Source organism: Cydia pomonella, chromosome 16 (genome assembly GCF_033807575.1).
Source record: "Cydia pomonella isolate Wapato2018A chromosome 16, ilCydPomo1, whole genome shotgun sequence".
In the NCBI taxonomy this organism is placed as follows: domain Eukaryota; kingdom Metazoa; phylum Arthropoda; class Insecta; order Lepidoptera; family Tortricidae; genus Cydia; species Cydia pomonella.
Genome location: NC_084718.1, coordinates 9638686 through 9665826, shown reverse-complemented (window position 1 = coordinate 9665826; position 27141 = coordinate 9638686). Strand labels below are relative to the sequence as shown.

At 37.3% G+C, this 27141-nt stretch overlaps 2 protein-coding genes across 2 annotated transcripts; both read left to right on the top strand.

The window, feature by feature from the left end:
* The first annotated feature begins 1373 nt into the window (after positions 1-1373).
* On the top strand, positions 1374-14995 carry LOC133526326 (dynein regulatory complex protein 1). Its single transcript, XM_061862883.1, has 16 exons — positions 1374-1644; positions 4083-4270; positions 4966-5201; positions 5287-5493; positions 5665-5832; positions 6041-6419; positions 6509-6606; positions 6692-6817; positions 7051-7176; positions 7943-7985; positions 8080-8164; positions 9159-9238; positions 11769-11909; positions 12336-12438; positions 12599-12762; positions 14641-14995. Exons 1-16 carry the CDS (start codon positions 1511-1513, stop codon positions 14829-14831), a joined length of 2469 nt encoding a protein of 822 aa, XP_061718867.1. The 5' UTR covers positions 1374-1510; the 3' UTR covers positions 14832-14995.
* Positions 14996-16633: 1638 nt separating this feature from the next.
* LOC133526453 (androgen-induced gene 1 protein-like) lies at positions 16634-18965 on the top strand. The gene is made up of 2 exons (XM_061863103.1): positions 16634-16940; positions 17029-18965. The coding sequence occupies exons 1-2, from the start codon at positions 16794-16796 to the stop codon at positions 17584-17586; spliced, it is 705 nt and encodes a 234-aa protein (XP_061719087.1). The 5' UTR covers positions 16634-16793; the 3' UTR covers positions 17587-18965.
* The last annotated feature ends 8176 nt before the right edge of the window (positions 18966-27141 follow it).

Genomic DNA, 27141 nt, shown 5'->3' with positions numbered 1-27141 from the left:
TGTGTAAGTATAATTTGGCTGCGCGCGCCGCAGTGAATACTATACCTTACTAGTTCCGTGCATGTACAGTCGTCATCAGATATATCGGAGCGGCCAAGGTGCTCACATATATCTGAACACGCCTCTATGATCAAGGCGTTAGAGTGTGTTCAGATATTCTTATGTACACGTTTTCGTGGAACATTGAGCGGTTGCATGTTACGCACACCAATGCAAGAATAAAATACTAGCGGTAAAACATTGCAAATCGAATCCAAATAAAATAACTACGACTAAACCCCACAGCAACTCACAGAAGGCTCAAGAAGGCTTGTGTTGTGGATATGTGTATATATAATAAATAAGTACCTGGGTGACCGAGCTTAGCTCGGTTATAACTATTTATTGTAATATGGTGGTGTATAGGTGATAATCTTAACTACATTTTTTTACTAAATTAAACTTGTCTAAAACAATAAAAATTAAAAAATTATATATAAACTTGAACATATAAAAAAAAAGTTTGTCACCGGGTGAGATTCGAACCCGTAACACTCGTTTAGCAGTCCGCGTCTTAACCCGCTGGACCAGACGGACAGTAGCCGGCAATACGAAATTAGCGATCATATTCTGCGTCGAAAGAAAAACGCATGAAAACTCGAAAACACGCGTTTTCCCAAACATAAGACTAATCTAGATCGATTGTTTACCCCCAAAAACCCCCATATACCAAATTTCAGCAAAATCGTTAGAGCCGTTTCCGAGATCCCGGAACCGGAAATATATATATATATATATATATATATATATATATATATATACAAGAATTGCTCGTTTAAAGGTATAAGATATACACATACTACATACAAAGAAAACACCCATGACTCGGTGCTCATCACATAAATAATTGTATATTACGATACAAGTGGGAAAAGTAGGAAATTCGCAACGAGTAAATAATAAATAAATTAAAAATTGACTGAAGGGAGTGTTTTAAATCGACACGAGTAGTGAATTTAATTACCTTTTGGCACGTTTATTGTACAACGTTTTACGGTACATATGGCCCCTTAAATTTTCGACATACCTACGTATAGTGCTAGTTACCGCACTAGGGCGGTAAATTAGCGCCATATGTAGGTAAAGCTCGACCAGAAATATATGATCATTTTCAGGAGGGCGCTGTTATTCTTATGTATTGGGTGACAGTTCAGTTTAGTGTGAAAAATGTAGTACAAATGAAATTCCGCATTATGGCGCTTGATCATATATTACTGGTCAGACTTTACAGGTAATGCCCTTACCGATCTTTTTGGAGCAGTCGATATAAAAAGCTAAATAAAAAGATTGTCTCTAAAACTAAAACGTAGTGATTATTATGCTCTTTCTCTAAAACATTTCCCGATGTAGTCATGAGATGGCGACACTCGACCTTCACGTTGCTTTGATTAAAATCACCATAGCTACGAAATTTGTTGTAGCAGTTTGATGGGACATTTTATACACAAACAACAGCCGCGAAGTGACTAATATGTACGGAAAAGATGACGATGACGAGGATAATGTGCTTGCCCCGAAAGAACCTCAGGTATCGTCGCAAGACCCTGATGAGCGGAAGGCAGGCAGAGCTCTCCGTATCAAGCGCCGACAGGAGGCTATCAAAAGGTAAGTTGAATTTATGTAGCGAAGATGTCGGTATAAATTGACGCCGAGATTAGCTAGAACTATGTGTAAACAAAGGTCACCTTCATAATGGTCCATGTGTAATTGTGTAGTAAATTAAATTGTGTCATCAGTGTTGTGCTAACAATTATAGCACCTAAGTATAGCACAACTGCTGTCGCGTGACCTTACATAAGGTAAGCCGTAAGATGTTATACGATAGCTGCTACTTATGTACTGCAAGCTGTACTGGCTGCACTTAGTTCATAAATAAAATAAATATTAGGGGGCATAAGCTTGTACTATGGGTACTAGGCGACACTACATACATACTTATATAGATAAATACCTACTTATACACATAGAAAACGCCTCCAACTCGGGAACAAATATCTGTGTTCATCCATCACACAAATAAATGCCCTTGCCGGGCTTGGAATTGGAACCCAGGACCATCGGCTTCATAGGCTATCTATATATCACTATCACTACCCACTAGGCCAGACCAGATGTAACCGGTACTACCTTCCAGACTCCTTATTACGAGGAGTCTTCGTACACCACGAAGCAGCGCCGGCCCGAGCCCTCGATCAAGGTAGAGCGAGATTGAGTTTTGGCGCCCTTGGTTAAACATTTTTACCCAAATTGCAATTCAGTAAAAATAATAATTTTTTCGACCTCAGCGCGTTCTCGTGCAAGGCCGAAGGCCACATTTCGGTATGTGGACACTATGTCCAACGCACCCTTCGGTTTCCTAGGGCTTCGAAGCTCGCTTATTATCACGCTTGCACTCCTTTGCCTCATACAAAATCACTCCTCGGCTCCTCGCTGAGACGCTCTGCGCCTTCAGCTTTAGCCTTTGGGGATTGTGCTACCTTTATTTTATCTGCAGCTCGGCTTTCGCTCTGGCAACGAGGACAATGTGGTTTGTCGAGAGCCAGAATCTCCCCTTCATGACATCCCAGCAACAACACACAACTTATGCATGTGGTACAATTGTTGTTGCGTTGTGATCGATGCAACTTTCTAGTTCAACTTTGACACAACTAACCATTGTCGTATCCAAACTCTTATCTCCTGCAAGTCGGTTCTACTTGTACCGTGGTCTATATGGATTTTCGTTAACTGAAATCACTCCAGCCTTTTTTTTCATATTTGCCATTTTGGCGCCCCCCTACCATTAGCGGCCGCTCCACTTGCTCTACCCTAGATCCGGCCCTGCCACGAAGACTCGCCGTCACTACACATAGCGCACTTTTTATACGGAAACACAGTTCTACGGGTATCTATCTTTTTACAAGCATTTATTCAACTTGCCCTGTTAATTACTAATTATGTTGGTTAGTTAGTGAGGGCAAATCTCGGAAATTAAATTAGACCCACTTCTCGATTTGCGACTGAGCTAAAAAATTTCCATACATATGTAAGTCGGGTGACGATGCAATATTATAGTAGCTGATCTGATGATGGAGACCGGGGGTTGCCATAAGGAATCCTGTGATGAAACAACGCAACTTAATTGTTTTTGGACTGGGGTTTTTAGAATTGTCTCAATGAGTATTTATTATGCCTGTGATAAGATAAGTACAGTCAGCGATAAAAGCTTGTATTGTAACAAAACTTATTTATGTTGTGTTAACGCAACTGAAATGAGCGGTACCGGTTCGCGGTACTGAATTAATAATAGTCTATGGTTGTTTTAATATACGGCAGGGGTGGCCAACAGGTCAGGCCAATATAAATACGTAGACGAGTTTCATTTAAGGTTTCAAGAAGTATGTAATTGGTAGATCGCACAGGGTTTCGTTAGTAAAGAGATCTTGGGTCTAATCAAGTTGGCAACCCCTGATATACGGCATTATGAGATGTATGTATAGGTTGGATGGGATACGAGTAAACGAAAGTTTTTTTGCGTAGGTACATAAGTATATATATATATATATATATATATATATATATATATATATATATAGTTCCTTTTCCTAGCATATTCCTAGTTTTGTTGTGTTTGTCTAGTTCCAATGAAGCTAATATAGACCTTTATCAAGGATTATTTTGCTCATTAGTCATGGTGCCTGCCCGTGGAAGAATATTTTTTCCGTTTCACCACATAGCAGCACATTAGTTTACAATATTTGAAATGTAATATGTAAAAATATCAAACATTGAAATATTGAACATTTTTGGCAATTAGAGAAAGTACTTTTTACATTTCAAATATTGTTAACGATGTGCTGATATTCCGTGAAAAGGAACACAATTATCAGACCCGAAATCGGGACTGGTTTCGGGCCCGATATTGGGAAGTGTGGATGTAATTGGCGCTTTAGCCTTAATTAAGACTTCGTTCGTTCAATCTGTCATATATTTGTTCCGCGCTTTCTGCACTTAGTTTTCTTGCTGACTGTACTTAGGTGTAGGTATAATCTTTACTTCTATAGAGCGGAAGCGCCTCCCGAGGAAGCGGCGTTGGAAGAGGAGCCTGGACTTATTGAGCAGGCCACGGCCGCCGCGGCCGAGGAGCTCCAGCGACTGGCGCTAGACGGGGCCGCCAAGGTCACCAACGTCAAAGTTACCACGGATGAGCGGGAGGTCATCCGTCGTGCGCTCTTTACCAAGAAGCAGACTAGTAAGTAACCCGGTTATCCCACTTTTAGGCTTATTGAGCCTTCCACGGCCGCCGTGTCTAGGAGCTCCAGCGGCTGGCTTTTGACGGGTCCGCCAAGGTCACCAACGTGTGTAATCCGTCGTGAGCACATTACTAAGAAACAGACAAGTAAGTAACGCGGTTATCGTAGTTTTGGGCTTATTGATTATTATAGCGGTAGGTATATCTCGCTCACATAGGTACCGGAGCGACGTGCGAAATTGCGGATAAACATCCAATCGTTCATATAATAAATAAATATATTTTTTTTATTAATATTATATTTTTGTAATAAATCTGTACTATTAATCATGGTGAACTTTTTCCATAGCAATTATCACTTACAGAAAAAGTGTTGGTAACTTTGCCCAAGTCATTGCTGGGCAAAGTTCCCAGCTCTCACTGTTTTTTGTTACTTAAATTAAAACTCAATTAATGTAGTCGAACGTATTTTATTTGCAAATAATAAACATAGTCTGTCAAACAAATTTGTCAGTAGAAAAAGGTACGAAATTCAAATTTTCTATGGGACGATAACCCTTCGCGCCTACATTTTTTTTTAATTTGCCGCCTGTCCGTCTACTGACGGAAATGGCTTGACAGACTTTAGGTATTAATTTTTGTTTGTCACTTATTTTTAAAATAAATAATTAATGATTACATATTATTGTTCCAAGTGTCTATGCAAAAATTGGAAGCGGAAGCTAAGGACGCCCAAGCGCAATATGAAGTCATTACAGCAAACTGGAATGTCATGTTAGCTGTCAAGGATCCCCTGGATATTCAGGCGGCCATGAAAGAGCAGAAGGACAAATGCGACTTTCTTTTGGCTCAGAAAACTAAAATGGTTGACGAGTTAAAGAACGACCTCAAACTCATGGACATCGCTTATTACGATGATTTAGAAAAACAAGTAGGTTGGCTCAGAATTTTGCTCGATATATAAGCATTCCACATTTCTTCTTTTATATGAATGTCTTTTCCTAATATGATTTAAGGACAAGGATATAAAAGAACTGTCGGAAAGGATTGAGAAGCAGGTGTCCATAATGCAAAAAGCTTACCAGAAGCAGCTTACACTGATACAAGAAGCCATCGAGATAGAACGTGAAGCTATGGTCGACCACAATAACAAGCGATGGGATGCTTTATATAGGCAACGTGATAAGGAGGAAGTTGCTCATATGGAGTATAAAACTGAACAGGTCCGTTCTCTAGCATTCATGTTATGAACAAATATATGTGAAAGATAGTACAAAAAATACGTAGTTTTCCCAAAATAGTATAATTTCTTATTGAATGGCATTACAATCTGACTTAGTCATAAGAATGGCTTTTGATCTTTCTCCCCGCATCATATTTAACTTATATTACAGCTAGAAGAGCATAAACTAGAGATGGAAGCTATTATGTGGGATCATCATGAAAAGTTCCGCGTTGCCAAAATTGAGCTAGAAGTCTTGATACAAGAACTACAAAAAGAACTGGAAAAATTAAAAGCTACATGTATCATAAATACGGAAAAAATTGGGTATAATTATCAAGTGAGTATAAGAATAGTAATATTTCATATCTTTAGGATTGAGGTCACTGAAGCGGTTATCACACTGTTGCAACGGCAACAACGTTATAGACATGCTTAGATTCTTCTCGCTCACACACATTCACTGCACTCGGATGCAGTCCCAGTGGGATAACCGCTTAAGTAAGTGAAAAGTATGATTCGGAAAAGTATGCATCATATTTTAACAGGTTTTGAAAAAACGTGAAGAAGAAAATGTATTTGTGAGATCGCAACAGAAACGCAAGCTTAATAAAATGTCCGATGTTGCTAACAAATTGCGTGCGAAAATCCGTAAAGCTGCTGAAGATGGGGCCATCGAAGAAATCAAGGCCGACGCGGAGATCGTGAAGTTAATGCAAGCTATGGATGATTTGGAAAAGAAATCTTATCATTTTGCTCATGTTAACAATTACAAATTTAGTCAGATTTGGCGCATGTCTGTGGCGCGATGCGCAGAACTGGCTAAACAGTTGAGACTGGCGGAAGTTGCTTTACATGCTCATATTTTATCAGAACCTCCGCCTCCGCCACCGCCGCCTCTCCCAAAAAACCCTCTCTGGAAGTACGGTAAGTAGACTAACTTTGATTAATGTATTTTTATGTGTTTGTTGTTTATTCTTAGGTACTAAGCTTTAAAACATTTCATGGTATTATAGAACATGAAACATCCGGTGAATCTCAAGCAGTAGCGGTTGTTGAAGAGGAACCAGTTGATCCTAAGGATATGGTAGCTAAAACAGCAAAAGATAAACTGGTAAACAAATGACTTCGGTATTATCTGTATTTGGGAACTAAATACATGCGAGGCTCTATTAGTTTAATTTACCTTTAATTTCTAGGTACGACACATCCTTCAATTGGTCGCTGATAACACGGGATTTCTAGTAGAAGATCGTTTACTAAAACTTATAGAAAAATACCAGCTTACATCAAGAAACTTGTGCACTTTAGATTCCATTTTTATGGTAATTTATCTTTACTATTACATAAATATACATGTTTTATAAAGTGTGTATCGAATCTTTTTGCGCGATGTACCCGATTTATGAAAGTAATAACCTTCTTCAGTGTTCAGATTAGTTTTTTTTAAATGCAGGTAGGTACCCTATCGGTATAACTGCAAGTTCATACATTTCCTACTTATCATTTAATATTGCCGTTGCAAGATATGTGAATAACACTCATATTTGTTTTTCAGGCTCTTGAAATTCAAGCCGAGGAAGATGTTGAGTTGCTGTGCAAAGTCTTTTTGAATTACGCTTTTTGCCCCGTTTGTGTTGGGATGGATAACGAATCGGAATCCGTAGATCAATCTTCTATTCTTGTAAGCATTTAAACTAGTAGTTATGAGCCCGCAGCAAGCTCGGCCGAATTTCACCTTCCAATACAAACGGAGTTGCGTTCATATAACTCCAGCTGAAAAACGAAATAGAACAAAAACAAGTTTTGTAGGAAAAACTTTAATTGGCTTAAATATTTTTGTAACTATGGTAAGTATCTAAAGCTGCATGAACTAATTACAGGCATAGATATCCTATTGTAAGTAAAAAGTTTTAGATCAATCTAGCCAATCGTTTTAAAATGAGATTGTAACTAAAGCCCGACTAGTAATACCTATATGATCACGCACCATATTGCGGAATTTCATTGGAACTAAATTTTTCATACTAAACTGAACTGTCACCCTATACATGATAATAACAGCGCGCTCTTGACAATGATCATATATTTCTGGTCGGGCTTTACGTTTGTTTGGAGAACCGAGCTTTCTGCGGACCCTTAAGTATTTGTAAATTGCAACTTTGCCCACCGAAGCTTGCAGAGTTGCAGACCATGATAGGTAGCTATTTCATTTGGATAACATTTAGTATATCGTTATAAAAAGAAATGCTAAACAACATTAATAAAAAAAACAATGTTTAGTTTAGCTTTCACGGTAATCTTCCAGGGCAAAGTTGCATAGTTTTTCGGCACATATGCGGGTTATCCCTTTCATCTTCCACTGCTTCCAACTTATGAATATTATGTCGATGTATATTTACTTATGTCTTCTATTGGTGTTCAAATTCTACTTACGTGCGGAATTTCAGGAGGATGCCGTATCACGTCACACAATGCCCAGATCAGTTCGAGGTAACATTTCACTATCAAACTAACGATTTTCACATGTAAGGTATTGTTGTAACATAGGTAAGAATATTTAATTTATTTGAATTTATCTGTGTAGGTGATAGGTCCTCAATCCGGGCACGATCTAGTGTGGCAAAAAGTATTTCAGCGAGTGCATCTCGATCAATCCACGTAGGGTTTAGGTAAGTAATTATTACAAGTTTGTAATTTTGCCAGTGTGCTCGGTGTATGAGTAAAACAACAATCTTATACCTTTAAACGAGCAATTCTTGTATATATATTTCTGTGATCTCGGAAACGGCTCTAACGATTTTGCTGAAATTTGGTATATGGGGGTATACAATCGATCTAGATTAGTCTTATGTTTGGGAAAACGCGTGTTTTCGAGTTTTCATGCGTTATTCTTTCGACGCAGAATATGGTCACTAATTTCGTGTTGCCGGCTACTGTCCGTCTGATCCAGCGGGTTAAGACGCGGACGGCTAGAAACGAGTGTTACGGGTTCGAATCTCGCCCGGTGGCTAACTTTTGTTTTTTGTTTTATATGTTCAAGTTTATATATAATTTTTTAATTTTTGTTTTAGACAAGTTTAATTTAGTAAAAAATGTAGTTAAGATTATCACCTATACACCACCATATTACAATAAATAGTTAATAATAATAATAATAATTCAGCCTATATACGTACAAACTGCTGGGCACAGGCCTCCTCTCATGCGCGAGAGGGCTCGGGCTATAGTCCCCACGCTAGCCCAATGCGGATTGGGGACTTCACATACACCTTTGAATTTCTTCGCAGATGCATGCAGGTTTCCTCACGATGTTTTCCTTCACCGAAAAGCTAGTGGTAAATATCAAATGATATTTCGTACATAAGTTCCGAAAAACTCATTGGTACGAGCCAGGATTTGAACCCGCGACCTCCGGATTGAAAGTCGGACGTCATATCTACTCGGCCACCATCGCTTCTTCTTGAATAAATAGTTATAACCGAGCAAAGCTCGGTCGCCCACGTACTAGTATCTAAATCATGATCATGAACCGTGTAATTTTTTTGACGGTCCTAATAATGTAAGTTTTGTGATTTACAATTTAAACAGCAGTTTTTTTAAAGTTCTATTACTGCATTATACGTACCTTGTCTTTTGGTCTAAAATAACCCCCTTTTATTACAGAGGCCAGGAATTATCGCCGTCAGACGTACAACTAATGACGGAAGCTGATGAAATTATACAAAAGTGCGGAGAACTGAGTGGTAAATATTTTATATTTCACTTAAAATTCTTTAAAAAACCTTATAGTCAGACCAGTATATGTGTCAGTGCACATGGAAAAGTACCTTGTTGCAGGTATTGAGTTTTGCATAGTTCCAAAAAGAACATTAAATTTGCTATCAATACAAAAAAGAATAATGACTGTAGGTGGAACCACTATTTTTATATAAATTTTTGAATTTTCGACTTCCGAAATGCGCAAGTGCAAAAAACACACTTCTGCTTCGAAGTTACATAGTGAAGAGTATAATCATAATCTTTGGATGTTAAATAATTATAATAAAGGTGAATTGTCTAAAAATACATGTTAATTATTCTGATTTCTTAGGTTGAACATGCCAGGGTGGAAGAAACACGAAAGTGTTAATTATACCCAATTCATAAAATAATGAGATTAAAACTGTTAGTTTCTCATCATAGTTACATATTCTATGGCATTTTGGGACAATTGAATGAAAGAAAACTCCATAATCATAAAGAAATTTAAAAATTACCGCATTTTTAACAATTACAAAAAAGATCACTTATAATATTAAAAATCAACAAAATAATTAGTAAATTCATGCTATATCACAAGATCAAATGGTATGTAGCGTGGTGTACCACAATGGTATAATAGAAATGGTGTTAAAGCAGTTTTTTTTAACAATAAAGTTTAGTGACTCGGTCGAAACTTTTGTATGGAAACGTAACTAGGGTACCTTGTCACGACATTTACTAAACTTTAGTAACTTAAACTCGAAGATCACTATTTTAGTACCTATAATGCAAGAAATATCTGTAACAAAATGTTATTTAGGATAATTATAGCGGAAATCAATGTATTCTTATTTATAAAAACTTCTGTTTTAGTCGTGTAAGACATAAAGTTTAGCATTTTACTAAACTGGGTACCTTGTCACGCTAAGTCATTATCATACATAAATGGAGTAAAACTAGAAAAAATAACTCAATTGTGTACATAACTGCACCTAATTTATGATTTATCAGTCTTTCAATCAATATTATAATACTAATTAATTATACGTCAAACAACTAAAATCACAGCTCAATTTTTCATTGACTAAATTTGAGATCAACAAATTAATTATTATTAATACAGAAACACCTCGTGACGCGACCTTGGTGTGGTTTTAGTAGGAGAAATATACTTAATCGGTATTTTCCCTCAATCTATCCTCAGCATGGTCGCGTCACGACACACGATAGTGAAGGTGCAATTCTGTATCGATATCGATGAAATAGGCTTGGTGAAATATTCCGGGAATGGTTATTTAAATCAAAATACTTTGTTTTAGTACAAAACAAAATAGCTTGCATGACTCTTGTATGAAATAACTATTTAATATTAACTCTGTTATTTTAATAACTATTTAATAGTTATTTCATACAAGAGTCATGCAAGTTGAATGTTTTCTTATAAAAAACATTAAATATTTTTGTTTGGTTCAAAATTAATTTTGCTATAGACCGATCCTATATCATAGAAAGAGGTAGTTGACTACCCGCGATGGAAATATTGACAAAATTATTCAAAATGTAAAGGCTTTTAAGACATGGCGTGACAAGGTACCCTGACTACTAAACTTTATAGTCGGAGAAATATACTAAAAAAAACATAATTTTACTGATATTCTTGTACACACGTGTTCCTTAGGATGTAAATAACCCAATTATAACACAAACCCATTTTGGCACTTTTTCACCAGCTTCCACAAAAACTCATGTAACTCTGTAACTAAATGTCGTGACTAGGTACCTTTCCAGATGCACTGACACATATACAGGTTGTAATCGTTAAGTGTAGCCAGGCGATTATTCTGTAAATATAACAGATATTAGAAAACTTCAAACTGATACCTATCGAAAGTGTGTTACCCAATGAGTAAAATCACATTAGATTTTTTTAAATAAAAGTGGTTTATTTATTTAATATTTAGTACAACGAGAGGTGAGTCATACTAAATCAAAGAACGTCGGTATCGTAAGAGATAAAACGGCTTGAGATTAATTATTTGCACGAATAAACTTTAATAAAATAATAAAATGGATAAAATAAAACAATTCATGAATCATTTGATAACGGTCAAATGACTAGACCGTATAAACTAGTCTTTCAACGAACGGCGTACTAAACGTATGGGAGGGTTTGAAGTAAATGATTGGGATATTTCTGCTTTTATTATAAAAGTTATTAATGTAATTTTACTAATTGAGATCAGTTTTCGATATCAGTTTAGTTTTCTAATGTGTTATTTTAAACATCAAACTTCTATGAAATTGTGACGTTTAAAATAACACTTGCATAGCTTGTGCTATCAAAATGGCTGCAGAGTTACCTTGGTCTGACTTTATGCCTAAACCTTAGTAACTTAATACACTCGTATTTTGGTTATAGAAGTCCGATTTTTTATTTATTAATATAATATAATTCATGAAGTCGAAGCCGGTCTATTTTTAAAAGTGGATTCCCATAATACATATAACTATGAATGCTTATGAATGTTTTAGTGGGCACAGCGGGTACTGGCGCGATCACGGAATCAGGAGTCTCAGCAGGTCAGCGGCGACCACATGCGCGAGGTGTCACGGTCACCTCCCAGCTTTCACTTGCTAAGAGCACCAAGGCCGTTAATCCATTCCTTTGCCCGAGTATGAACTTCTCTATTTTGTAATAATACATTCAAAATTAATTTCCCATGTCATCCAGCTGTACGGCAATAAGTTTCAAAACAGGGTGGTCAGGGTGTCTACGAAAAAAATATCTAAATTTTGGGTGAGGACTTCGTTGGACATGTGCAGGAGAACGATACAAATATAACATAGATACCTGCATATTATTAATTGCGATCATGCCAAAACTTAATGCAGCGTATATATCGTTAGTGGTAGTGGGTAACGATTAATGCGATATGTGTGCGTAATTAAAAAGTTTTTGGATTTGATACAATTCAATTTGGAGCAAGAGCAGGTTCTTAGTTAGGGTTACATTTTCTCATATTTTAAAAGTTAGTTTTTGATAATATTGTAATATTTGTAATTTTAAACTTGTGGTTAAGATTTGCCTTTTCTTTTCAGTGGGGCACTATTTAGAAATTGAACCAATGCAGGTACTTACAGCCTTAGGAGAGTTTGTCTCGGTATTCGTCCCGCCGGAGAAAAGGAGACTTTATGATATACTGTAAGTATGAACAGATACATTCGCGTATGGATTTCTAATACATTTACCCTTCCTTCGAGTAACCATTTGTTGTTCCACTTAATATTTAATTCCATCATAATTTGTATGAAAATAGAAGTTTATATGTTCACAAATTAACGTTAGACCGGTTATGTTTTAGTGATAGCGTGAAACCGCCCGATTTTACAACTCCATCCCGTAAATTGAAATCAGAGGAAATACAACAGTATTGGATGGAGTGGAAGGATGTTTTTCCATCAGAAAAAGACAGATTTTGGGATGGAATGCTTTCGGCGCTTAATAACTATTTGCCAATTTTACAAGGTAAGCAATACTTCGCCATACTATCAGCGTCTTCCGCTAAGTCACTTTTTGCTTTAACTTTTTTTAAAGTGAAACTTTTATTACATCGTGTCAAACTTTTTCGTCTGTGTGTTGCATGTTGCGTGACGGTCGGCCGCGGATTAGGGGGATAAAGTGAAAGGCGCTCGTCAGAGCAGCCGAGGCCAATATGGCGGCGCCTATAGTTCGCATCAGCTGACCGTGTAGTGTATAGACTATTATGGCTACTCTACACGATGGACCATCATAGTGGCCCACTAAGCTGGGCCATCGTGTAGAGAGGGTAGTGGTGTCGGATGGCTTATGGCTACTCTACACGATGGACCATCATAGTGGCCCACTAAGCTGGGCCATCGTGTAGAGAGGGTAGTGGTGTCGGATGGCTTATGGCGCGGCGGGCGGGATGGCGATGGGATGGCCGCGGTGTCGGTTTTTCGTTCGCACATCAAAGGCATCTACACGTGGCCCATTCCACAGTGCGTGCTCGAACGCGGTCGAGTGTGGACGTTCGTGCTGTGTATTATTTTGATTTAAAATGACGAGTACGTGGCCGCTTCAACAACAAAGTTTTTAGAGTTATATCGGGGAGAAAGCGTAACATTGAACCCCAAATATAAACCCCAAAACTATAGAAATAAGGTAACAGGATATTTAAAAAAAAAGTGTTTATAACAAATAGTGCACGAATTAATTAGAGGATTAGGAAAATTACATATACATTACGCAGCCATCTGTATTTACAGTACATTTACAATCTAAATAAATGAATATACCAATACCAATACTATAATAAATAAATATTAGATACCTACATATATAAATATATATACATGCATAAATTACATATATGCACAATATATACCTACACAGCGGCACATTAAGGAAGAGACAAGTAATGATTTTTCAGTAGGGTTTTAAAGCTTTGAAGAGTTTATTGCACAAATTAAACTGACTTATTTGACAACCTGTCTGGACCCTGCTTATAAAGCCGATGGCCCCAAGTTCAAATCCTGGTAAGGGCATTTATTCGTGTGATGAGCATGGATATTGATCATGGATGTCTTCTATGTATTTAAGTATTTATACATATGTATATAATATGTATATCGTTGTCTAAGTGCCCACAATATAAGCCTTATTGACCTTTCCGTGGGACTTAGTCAATTTGTGTAATACTGTCCTATAATAGTTTATTTATTTATTGCGATAGATAGATAACATCCACCATAATCTTCTACGTCATTTATTTTTAATTATTTTATTATTGTGCAGATTTAGAAAAGGTTGGTACGTGGTGTAGAAAAAATAGCTGCAGCGGCTAATGCTTCCACGTCCATCTTGGAAAACGAATAGATCGTGACTGAATGTCGCCATCGTGTAGTGGTGTTTCAACCATCGCATGGCCATCTCACTGGGCCAGCGCTGGGCCATCGTGAAGAGGAGCCATTAAACCCGCGACCTTCGGATTGAATGTCGCAAGCTCTTACCGCTTGGCCACCAACGTCGAATGACAGTGAATCTTGTTCAGCATAAATTTAATAAAACTTCATCCTCCTACCGTTGTCTTGGCATTTTGCCAAGGCTCAATTGGGGTCCGCTTTCCGCTCGGCAAGCTAATTCTGAGAATAAACATAACCACTAGCTTTTAAGAGGGTTACTGCTCGATCTTTCATCTCCGAGTAAATTTAGCCTTATTAGGACTTGCCCGTTTTCCTCATCATGTTTTTCTTCATCGAAATGCGATTGATAAATGATTTACTTAATACTAAATGTCAGAGTTAGAACCCGTGAACTTTGGTTTGAAAGTCGCACGCTTTATCGCTAGGCCACCAAAGATTCCATAAATATTTTTTTTTTTAGAACGAGAAAGACTTCATGAAGAGGTGTGCGGTCTCCGTCGTCGCAACGCGGCTCTGCGACGCCTTATGCGCGGCGCATTGCCTGAACTGCCCGTTGTGCAGCCGAAATACATGGGTTCATACCCTCAAGCGTTCACGGGCACAATCCCCGATGATGCACCAAGCGCTTATTCGAGACTACCGCCTATTTGAAGTGGTATTGACCCGACGCGATAAAGATTTTTATACTGTGAACACTGGTCTGTAGATGCATATGTAACATTAGTTTCATGGAATGAAATTTTACTTCAGCAAAAAATCTTGTTAGGAATTATTTTTGGCTATGTAAATGTCTATGTGTATATTATTTAACTGTGTCTTTGCGTTTTATTTCTTTTTTCATATACGTAAATGGAATTTTAAAAATTTGGAACACTCTAATTGTAATCCTGAACCTAAGCCTGTTCCATAAATATAAACCTAGTAATATTATTGAAACGTGACGTAACCTATTTCATTCCAGTATTTTTTTTAACATGCAACAGGTTCTTGAGCAAATTTACAAAAAAGGGCAAAATTGCGCGCCCTCCTTTATACAAATGAATTATATATGAATGATATAATATTTCAATCATGTTTTCGCCGTATAGGCGGTCAATGTTTCGTATTGTATTGTTTATAGATACTTAAGTGTGTATATCTATGGAGTGCCATGTAAAGACATTTTCAGTAAAATATATTTTATTATAAAAAACAATTTTTTTATTTATCCAATATTAATAGTTCGTTTTTTAGCATAAGAAAAATGGTAAACAATTTTGACGTGTCTCTTTATTGAAAACAGCACTAAAACAATAATTTATGTTACTTATAATAGCAAAAAACATAAATAATCGTATATGATTTATAATTGCTACATATTAGCTGTAACTTATTTTTAATAAAAAGACACGTCAAGATCGCTTACCTTCTTTTTGATACAAAAAAAAGAACTATAGGTATAACAATAAATAGTATTATTTGTTTTACAAGGGGGAAAGTTGTTGTTTAACCTCTCGTGCTAATATTGATACCCGAGCAAGCGAAAGGTTACAAAATTGAACCACGAGTGGTTCGACAAGTGGAATCTTGAGCGTTGCGAGGGTTTCAAAGCACGAGGGCAAAACAAACTGTGCCTCCGAGTGAAACACAAAATTTTTCACCACACCTACGCGAGGAAAATACTTACTATGAAATACCAAAAGAATCAAACCAAATCAAATCCAAATGAACGTAATAAAAAAAAAAACATTCAAAATCATCATTTAAAAGTCAATTCTATCAGAGGGCCTACCGCGAACCACGTTCGACGTGTTGCCTCTCTGTCGCACTTGTAAATTCGTGCGTAAGTGTGATAGGGAGGCAACACGTCGAACGTGGTTCGCGGTAGGCCCTCAGCTAACAAGGAACTAACTTTTGACGTTTTGGGCGCGAAAGTAGCTGTCAAAATATATTTTGTTAATTTAACGCATTTAAAGCCGTTTTTAGTATAATAGTTGAATTTTAGGGCAACTTTTAGTTAATGTAGAACGTAATACAAGCGTTTCAAAAAATTGTAAACAACCCTATTGTATCGAGCCCCTACCTTGGTCAACGTCCGTGGGGTCAGGGTGACCTTGGTCCATCGGAAGTCTGGTTGACATGTTGACAATGACAGCTGTGTAGTACGGGCTCATTATTTTTGTTTTTTTCAGGCGTTGTTCCAAATCATTTCCAAATTATATGTTAAGTCTAGAATCAGACAAAACAATAACAAAAATAAGAACAAAAAAATATATACCCATCTCTTTTTTTGGGTGCTAATACTAGCGTCAAAGACAGTATGATTCTATCAATGTTTGATCCAGTTCCTGGCTAAATAATATGTATTTGCTATTCAATAAATTCAGTTTATTTTTAGCTGAAGTCTAAACTTGGCACAGGCTAAATTTCCAAGCCAAGTCGTAACTATTAATTTCAGAACGCCGTCCGGTTTATCTTGTCGGCTGTCATTGTATTGTCAAGTCAAATTTTGCCTTTGCTTTTGGATTTGGAACAAATTGGTTCGATATCTTCAGAAATTTGTGATTAAAAACGTAATATAAATAGGGATTTGACGAATAATTATCAGTTACTCTTAGTTAATAAATAATTAAAATGGTGGGTCAAATGTTGTTCCATTTGCTTGGGGCTTTACAGTTCGCCTATGGGTGTTATTACGATCACACGTATGTGAGACTCCCCGGCACGTCTGGTGCAGGATCCTTTGGAGGAAAGTTAAAGTTTTTAACATTCATTGATGCCGTAAGTACTTCACATAGAAAACCGACCTTCTAAACTACATCCGTTAGATCATTTTAAAGTATACTTAAAAGCTCGTTTGTTCTTTCAGGTAATTCAAACTGTGTACTTCACTGTGGCGCTAATAAACGATGTTTGGGGCACCAACGAGCCGACGCCGTCAGCGAAGCCACTGATTCGACGCATAAAGGACACCTTGTTTAGTACTTTAGCATTCCCAGTGTCAATGTTTGTTGGCATCACTTTCTGGGGTATTTACGCCATTGACAGGGAGTTGATTCTACCACAGAGGTTGGATGCGATATTTCCGTCATGGTTGAACCATGTCATGCATACTAATATTGTTGCTTTTACTTTAATTGAACTTCTAACGTCATTCAGAATGTATCCATCTAGAAATCATGGTATTTCCCTTTTGACAGCTTTCATGTTATGCTATATGGTGTGGATACATGTTATCTATGTCCATACTGGAGCTTGGGTTTATCCAGTGTTAGAAGTTCTAAACTGGCCACTGAGAGTTGTATTTTACTTGTTTAGTCTTGGATTTGTATTATCACTGTATGTTGTTGGAGAAAGAATGAACAAAACTGTGTGGTCCAAAGAAATAGAGAAGACAGTTAAGTCAGGAAAGAAAAAAGCGAAATAATTATGTAACATTTAGTGCAAAATAGGGTTTAGGAGAGTATGTGTAACTTATTTATTATTAATTGGGATGGTTATGATTATTTTAAGTAGGATGGTATTTTGGTGCCCTTACATAAAGGAGTGGTTGAATAATAAGTTTCTAAAGCATATTCTTACTATAGCTCTGTTTCCTTATGCAGTATGTCTCAGTGTTATAATAAACTGGTTGTGATCAGTGACATAATAGCAATATAAAGTATACTACTAAATTCTAAACTATGAATTCTGTTTTTACTACAGTAATAGGTATAGATGTAACGAGAGCTCTATCAATTGTAACCAGGCAGGTCACAACATCTGACCTAACATTGCAACGGGCATTGTTAAAAAAAAAAACTCAATCCTATTACTCTCATGTTTTTACAGGGATGCACAACTTTTTTGATTGGCTCCTCTTGGTGATTTTATCCTGTGGCCCTATTAACATTTTATGATGTGATGGTATAAATCCAAGAAAATCTATGCATTTTGTTATTCAAGTCACTGGTCCGGGACTTGTGTATCAGAACCTTAATTATGAAACTCATCAATGATCATGCAACTTGATGCCTAGATAAATTAACTTGTTTTAAGATGACTTCATTTCCAAGTGTAGCTGTGATATGCTATGCTGAATATTTAAGCTGTAAAAAATATTCTAATAGGCTCTTAGGAAATAATCATATACATAAAAAAAATAAGAAAGTAAAGTCAAAAAATTTACCAGTAATGCAACCATGTGGTACATGGTACAATATGTTAGATTAAAATTGTTAACAATAGTGGAATAGAAGTGAAATGTAGGGTAAATTATTAGTTGGAGGTATTTAACACTTTCACTGCTGAGCTACAGTCAGCGCTACATTGTAGCCAATAACATGGATGTCCTGGTATGTAGCGAAAATGCTTCGTAGACGCAAAACGTCAACGTTTTTAGATAAGCGCTGAATGGGTTAAGATTAGTTTCCAATTATAATATTGCCTGTGTTACACACAGTATTTTTCATCATGCTTGGAAATAAATAATTAAAAGTTTAAGCCAATCACAATAATTAAGGAAAATTATTTTCTTCCTTCCTGTAAGAGGAGCGTGAAAATAACATGAAATATAACAGTTTAGGAACAAGTCTGATGTGAACCAAAAAAACATTTAATTATTTAGTTAATGATTTTTCAGGTGTGGGGTTTTATTTATTGACTAAATATTTCTTTTTGGTTCTGACATTCCAATCTCAAATACATTTTAAAAGCATTCCAAACATGTAAACCTACTATAAGAGTTAGCATCACTAGACCGCAAATATCGCGCGCGAGATAGACTACCGAGGCCCCAACGTTGTCAGTTCTCAGTACAAAATTGAATACTCAAGCCGTAGCCGTTTTGGTGGTAGGCACGCTGTGTATGTGGCGTTTTTAGCATGTTTTTAGGGATGTGCACTTGTCGATTTTAATCATGCTATATATCGATAAACCCCACACAGTGGAACGGACGAAATAGCAATTAATTGAAGCTTCGATGTCTTCACTAAAAATAAACATCATAGAAATGCTTATGGATAATAAATACTCTTATAATAAATAATTAAATAACTTAATTATTGCGGAAAACATATTTTAGTTGATTATTGTAATATCGAACTTAAAAAAACATACTGGATGATAAGAATATATAAAGTTGTGTTATAATGGTTATCTGTTCATTTTAGGTAGTTTAAATCCCTACAGGTAAATTTTAAATTATATAAAATGCCAATAGTTTATCGATATGACTTTATCGACATGGCCACAGCATCTGGTTCCTCATTGTTAATCGTACACAAAAATGTGGCTGTGTGTGTGATGCTGGCTGACGGTAACAGTTGGCTTAGACTGTGGCTTAGACTCCATCTTTAGGAATATTATGGCTCCTCTACACGATGGCCCAGCGCAGGCCAGTCCAAGGGACGCATTTATGCGGTAGAGGGAGTAAGTCATATTGCTATCTCATTCCACCGCATAGCTGCGTCCCTTAGACTGGCCTAACGCTGGGCCATCGTGTAGAGGAGCCCTTATATCTACGTCAGGATACTATGGGGAATGTTCTCGCATGACAACATAATAAAATATACAATATATTATCGTATATAAAACGGAGAACGAGAAGGCGTGAACAATCTGCGAAATCGACGCGTGGGCCATCCACACTCGCGTTCGCGGCTTCGCACCTCGATTCGCGCACGAGTGTGGAGGGCCCTTTAAGTTCAGGGAGCGTTTCAGAATTAAGCTGAAGGACACGAACTGCATAAGCCCCCTCCAGACTTTGCGCGTAAATCGCGGCGCGACTTCGCGGAGCGAACATACCGCGACGTTGACGAAGACTCCACACTTGCAAAACTTCACGGCGATTTCGCAGTTTGGTTCGCGGCAAGATGGCGCCGAAGCGTCAGCTGATCGGATTTCGTTTGCGGCAAGGCTCTGATTCAAACTGGGAACTGTCAAATTGATTTTTGGTTGATCAAGGCACCCAATAACCAAGTAGCCGCTATAGAAGGTTATGACAGTTTAACAGATTAAACGACTCGTGAGCGAATCGCGGCGCGAAGCGATCGCGAGTGTGGAGGCTTGCAAGTTCGCGCTTCGCGTCTTCTTTGACGCGGGCTAAATACCGACAAAAAACGGGGAATAAGGCGCGAAGGCGTGAATTATCTGCGAAATTGACGCGAGGGCCATCCACACTCGCGTTCGCGGCTTCGCGCCTCGATTCGCGCACGAGTGTGGAGGGCCCTATACAAATAGTCGGTGCGACACTAAAACCAGCTTAAAGTGCCAATTACGTCCACACTCTATCAGGCATCAGGCATGATATCAAACCCGATTACGGGCCCGTGAAAGCAATTTTTCAGTTTCACCAAATATCAGCACATTGTTTACAATATTAGAAATTCTGTGTGTGTATTTATATTCTGAAACGGAAAACGATTATCAGGCCCGTTATCGGGAAGTGTGGATGTAATTGTTGCTTTCGAAAGAGACTGGTAGTGGGTTTCGCGGCGATTGCGATGCAGTAGTGCTAGGGGTGCTGAATAACGAAGTAAACGCACTGTGGACCACGTGCATAGTTCGTACTTCTACTTCGTATGTTCATAGTATGGGTACTAATACGAAATAAGCGGGCGCAATACCATTTGATAACATTAATAAGTAACTGTACGAGTATGTGTAATATTAGTGAAACCAGAGAGCATGTTTTATTATTTTGTTTATGTAAATTTGGATCACAAACTTTGTAGAAGCGAAGAACTAAGTTTTTTTTTAAAGATACAGAAAGGCCTTGTTCATTATTGTTTTTATAATGATTTTGATTGAGAATAGCAATCTTTACAAACCTATTCTAGAACAGGGATTGCCTGACTCTTATTTCTAAACGGCCTAGCACTACTTCTGTGAGCCTGGGTTACGCTCGCCAATTTATCGCACACTTGCCCGCAAGGCTATTTCTTTATCCCAAGGTGGTAATGTGGCTAAATACTAAGACTCTTGATTTCATGACAAATTTATAAGTTTTCAGAAACGTTATGCCTATTTATAGACAACGATTCTTGATGGTTTGAAGTTGCATTTCCTGAAAATTTGGGTTTGTTGTTTTTACCAGTAACTTTTGTATATTAATTTAACGTCTTGACTCTTGAACGCCAACGGGTGATAACAAAAAAATTAGAATTATTTCAGAGCTGTGAAAAAATACTCATAACTTTTTACGATACTTTGTTATTATTAGGCAATATATACATGATAATTATTTACAATAACATTAATGGATGTTAGAATAGGGTCCGTGGTCAGCTTTTTCACGTAGTTTAGATATAAAGTTCGAATAAGACCTTTGGACACCGTTTTTGTCCATTTTCGGAACACAAGTATTAGTCATTTTTATTAGTTGGGCACAATTTTCAGCTCTCCAAATATTTTTAGACACTCAACTACTCTAACAGCCAAAAAAACTCTCAATCAGCCGACATTGTGGAAGGTTTGAGGGATTTCGGACTTAACTTACATACAAATCTTATACCTTTAAACGAGCAATTCTTGTATATATATATATTTCTGTGATCTCGGAAACGGCTCTAACGATTTCGCTGAAATTTGGTATATGGGGGTTTTTGGGGGTATACAATCGATCTAGATTGGTCTTATGTTTGGGAAAACGCGTGTTTTCGAGTTTTCATGCGTTTTTCTTTCGACGCAGAATATGGTCGCTAATTTCGTGTTGCCGGCCACTGTCCGTCTGGTCCAGCGGGTTAAGACGCAGACTGCTAAATGAGTGTTACGGGTTCAAATCTCGCCCGGTGACTAACTTTTGTTTTTTTTTATATGTTAAAGTTTATATATTTTTTTTAATTTTTATTGTTTTAGACAAGTTTAATTTAGTAAAAAAATGTAGTTAAGATTATCACCTATACACCACCATATTACAATAAATAGTTATAACCGAGCAAAGCTCGGTCGCCCAGGTACTGGTATGTTATCGGAGTCCTAGAATTGTAATGTATGTCTGCTCAAACTTGTCCATAATACATGTATTTGATATTTCCTGGTATTGTAGAATTATTGCTAGTATAGTATCAACCATTTCCAGTACTTCTAGTGTAAATTTATTCGATAGCGAAACGTGACGTACGCGTTTGCGTTAAATCTCATTTTGTATGGGATTTTGAACAGCGCGCCAAGCGGGACGTTTTGGAAACTCAAAAATCTCATACAAAATGACACTTAACGGAAACGCGTACGTCACGTTTCGCTATTGAAAAAAATTACACTAGGGGTACAGGTATATCAGTTTTCCCAAAAGGAAATTAACTTTCATCATCCAAACTGAATGATTTCCCTTTGCAATTTCGAGTTATCTAGCGACATTGAAACCATTATGGTCGATTTTTACTGATCAGTGTATTCCGGGGCTCTTATCTTCTAGTAGCATTCCAGACCTATCTTTTTTAATGGTTGACAAATATACGGTTGGTAACACTTAAAAAATTTGGCGACATCTCGTTGGCTCATGGAATTCTTATACTCGTAATTAAAAGTGCTTTGGAGTCAATTCAAGCTTGCCTTGGTTATTATCTTCGCTGGCCAGCCACTACCACTTTTGCGATTTATAGTCAAGGATGCAAGAATTATATATATAGTAGAAACTGGTACATTTTCTGTACTAAAATGACCCACTGTGTGTCCCTTTTCCCATGTTTAAGTTAGAATTTTTAAAATGTACAACACATTTTCGCAGAGTTTCTTGTTTCGTTTCCAGTCTAACAAAAACAAATGTTTGAAGAAATAAAAAATATGAAATTCAAGAATCGCAAAAGAACTAGCAACAATTTTATTAACAGCATTTTTTGTTTATGTAGACAGTTTTGTTTATAAGTCTACAGAAAATCATTCTCATTTTTTTGTTATCACCCGTTATACCTACTGACGCGTACGCTTACAGTGTATAATATAGACTCGCACATTCCAATAAGGTTTGCGATGGTGCGTTATATTTAATAGGCGTTGCGTTCAGAGGGTTAATAATTTCTTGTAATGCGTTATGCATTCCTATGTATATTATAGAATATAGAGGCAAACTGCTGCCTACCGATCGGTCGATCATTCGTACTATGTAATGAGTACCTAGTAATCAAGTGTTCATATGGCTTATCAGTGATAGGATAAGTCCATCACTTGCTAAGTTTTGTTAAATAAAGCTATACATACGGTTTTTAATACAAATGTGTTTTCATTTGAAATTACTCATACATGCCTACCAAAGAGCATATAATCACTGCGTTTATGTCTAGTATCAAAGATACATTGATTGAGTAAGATGTGTAAAATCTAAAGGCCAGTCCAGACGGGATGATCAAATCCAATTTAATCAGAAAAGAAATCGGCGTCAATCTGCAAATTAAATTTATGGTGATATAAGAGCCTAAATAAAAAAATATGCCTCCAAACGTGAATAGCGTCACAGATTCGTATTCTTCCTTCAACAGCAAAATTGCTAAGGAGCTTCTAGGGCTCAAAAGATACATAACCTGCGCGGTGATCAGAATATTGACTAGACACTAAGTTGAACAAACACATGTTTCAAATTGGAAAGAAAATGCGACATGCAGGTTCTGCCAGGAGTCAGAGGAGACTGCAATGCACCTTCTCTGTTCCTGTGGACCACTAATCTCAAAATGAAGTACCTACTCAGTGCGGCACGTATTGCAACCCTATGACTCCTATGAGGTACAGAACATTACGGCCCAAAGAATCTGTAATTTCCTGGATTCAACGGGCATTAGGAATGAACTTTAAAGGGCTGTCCCAATAGATCACTGCTTGGTCGACGTGGCACTCAAAACCCAATAATAATATTAAAAATAGTTTGTTATCGTATACAGTTCTAATTCGCTTACTATTTAAACCGAAATTACATTTATTTCGATGTACGTAAGAAAAAATTACCAAGGCCGCCAGCAGTGTTGGCCGAACATTAATTGCAATAGGGTTGTTTCCATCTACAAATCTTAGGGCAGAATTGTATCCCCCATAAATTCTTTTGGATTATAAGAACATGTTAAACTACTTTTAGGGGCCCTGTAATGACCATATTTTTGAAAAATATTGAATTTTAAATATCTTTTGGCACACGTCACGTGACCAAACTCGAAACGTCATTGAAGATTCTGATGACGTCACAACTCTCGGATTGACACTGTTGACAGTTAGGCGATAAACAACAAATGATAAATGTCAGTTGACAGTTCGTATCTTCTACGTGTGTATCATAGAAATAGGATAGTATAGAACGACTGTCAAACTTCAAAAGTGTGACAAAAATTAAAAGCAAGTGTGTGCGTAAATTGTCTATGTGCGAACAAAAATAGTGATGTCATGTTACAACATATTAATAATCTATCGATATTTAACTGCTTTATCGACTACTTTTTAAAATGTGTTTGTTTTTATTATAAATGTAATAGGTATGAGTATTATTATTATTACTACTATTAGACCTTATTAGCGCCTTTAGTACCTTTAATTTTCTTTTACAGCGGACGCATAGTAAATAACAATACTGATAGTGATAACCGAGGCTACAGACCACCGAGACCACAGAGGTCTATAGACCACCTTCGTCGGATTTTAGCCAGTTTGAGTCCGTGATGGAAGATGCGTTGAAACGAGTCTTTGTTAGCAGTAAGAAGATAATAGTTTGTGGGGACTTTAATGTTAATATATTAGATCCCACACATGCACACACTGTAAGACTTCTAAACCTTTATCAGTCTTTTGACTTGTTTCCGCTATTCAACGAGCCCACAAGGATTACAGCTAGCACGGCGACATGTTTGGACAATGTATTCTATAATTGTGAAGTTATAAAAAAAGAGATCTTTAGCTGCTTCAACTCTGATCACTGTGGTCAAAAAGCCTATTTCCAAGTCAATGTTATAAGACAACAGCAATCATTTACATATAGACCCATCACTGCCAGTCGAATGGAAAGGTTTAGAGAAGGTGTTATATCCAAGGTACCAGCACTGATTACAGGTGAGCAAGATCCTGATACACTATACAAGGAACTGTCGAATGTGATACATGACGTCCACAAGAATATTTTTAAAACAAAGACTCTAAAGCAAGGATCACTGAAAACAAGGTTTAGTGAATGGGCCACAGTGGGCATCCATAAGAGTAGGAATAGATTGTATGACCTGTATGAAATGAGGAGCATTAACCATGACGAGAATTTTGCAGAATATGTAAGAAAATATTCAAAAGTGTTTAAGAAAGTCTGCGCCGCGGCTAAGTCTGCCTTTATAGGTCAGAAAGTCAGGTCAGCTGACAATAAAGTAAAAGCTACTTGGACTGTAATAAACACTGAAACTGGAAAAACGAAACCCCGTGATGGCCACTACAGACTGAAAGTTCAAGACCGAATATTGTCTGCAGACCTGGATGTTGCTGGCGCCTTTCAACACTTTTTCACCAACATAGCCACAGATGCTACACGGAACTTGAACTCCTCTGTAGCAAAGGCTGGTGTTTACTTAGATACAAACAATGTCAAGAAATGCAGCATGGAATTATACTTCCAATATACTGACCCCCATGAAATCATTAAAACGTTCAAGTCCTTGAAATTAAAGAATACTGAGGACCTTTGGGGGATCTCTGTGAAAGTCATGCAATCTGTAATCGACGTAGTGGCACCGTATTTGGCCGATATATTTAATGCTTGTGTTAGAGAATGTGTATTTCCCGATCTGATGAAGTACAGTAAGGTCATTCCTCTATTTAAAGCGGGCAGCAAAGATGACCTTGGAAATTTTAGACCTATTTCAATACTTCCTGTTCTCAGTAAAGTGTTTGAAAAAATTGTATTAAACCAATTGCTTCGACATTTCAACTCGAATGAACTACTTCAAGATCAGCAATTTGGTTTTACAAGAGGTCGTTCGACGACTGATGCCGCCTCTGTACTAATCAAGCACATATACGACGCCTGGGAACACTCGCTAGATGCTATAGGTGTCTTCTGCGATCTGTCCAAAGCATTTGATTGTGTGGAGCATGACACACTTCTACACAAGCTGAAGCACTACGGTCTGTCAACGGAAGCTCTAAGCCTTGTTAATTCTTACTTAAACCAAAGAACCCAGAAAGTGGTTGTAAATGGAACGGAGTCTACTGGAATGACTGTAAAGCTCGAAGTTCCACAGGGTTCAATTTTGGGTCCTTTTCTCTTCCTTGTATATATAAATGATCTGCCGAACCTTGTAAAACATAAATGTGAGATAGTCTTATTTGCTGATGACACCTCACTAATTTTCAAAGTTGACAGGAAACTGAGCGATTATAGCCAAGTCAATGAAACTTTGGAAAAGGTACTAGAATGGTTCACAGCAAATAACTTACTTCTTAATGCGAAAAAGACGAAATGTGTCAAATTTTCGCTGCCGAATGTAAGAAAATCTGAAACTATCATCACATTAAATGGCGAAACGCTGGACCTTGTCGAGAATACGGTTTTTCTGGGCCTTACTTTAGATAGTAAACTGCAATGGGCCCCTCACATATCTGCCCTGGCGAAAAGGTTGAGCTCTGCCGCGTATGCAGTAAGAAGAATCAGGCAGTTTACTGACGTGGAGACAGCTCGCCTAGTTTACTTCAGTTACTTTCACAGTATTATGTCTTATGGCATACTGGCGTGGGGCAAAGCAGCTGACATAGAAACCATCTTCGTTCTTCAGAAGAGGGCAATCAGATCTATTTATAACATGGCTTCTCGTGACTCACTGAGAGAACGATTCAAGGAAATAGATATTCTCACAGTAGCTTCACAATACATACTAGATGTGATAATGTATACGCATAAGAATATAAAGTCCTTTAAGAAACTGTCCGATATCCATAGTTATAATACGCGAAATAAACATAAGTTAGTAGTCTCCAAGTTTCGTCTACAGAAAGTTAAAAATTCGTTCATGGGAAACTGTGTAACATTTTATAACAAAGTACCCTTAGA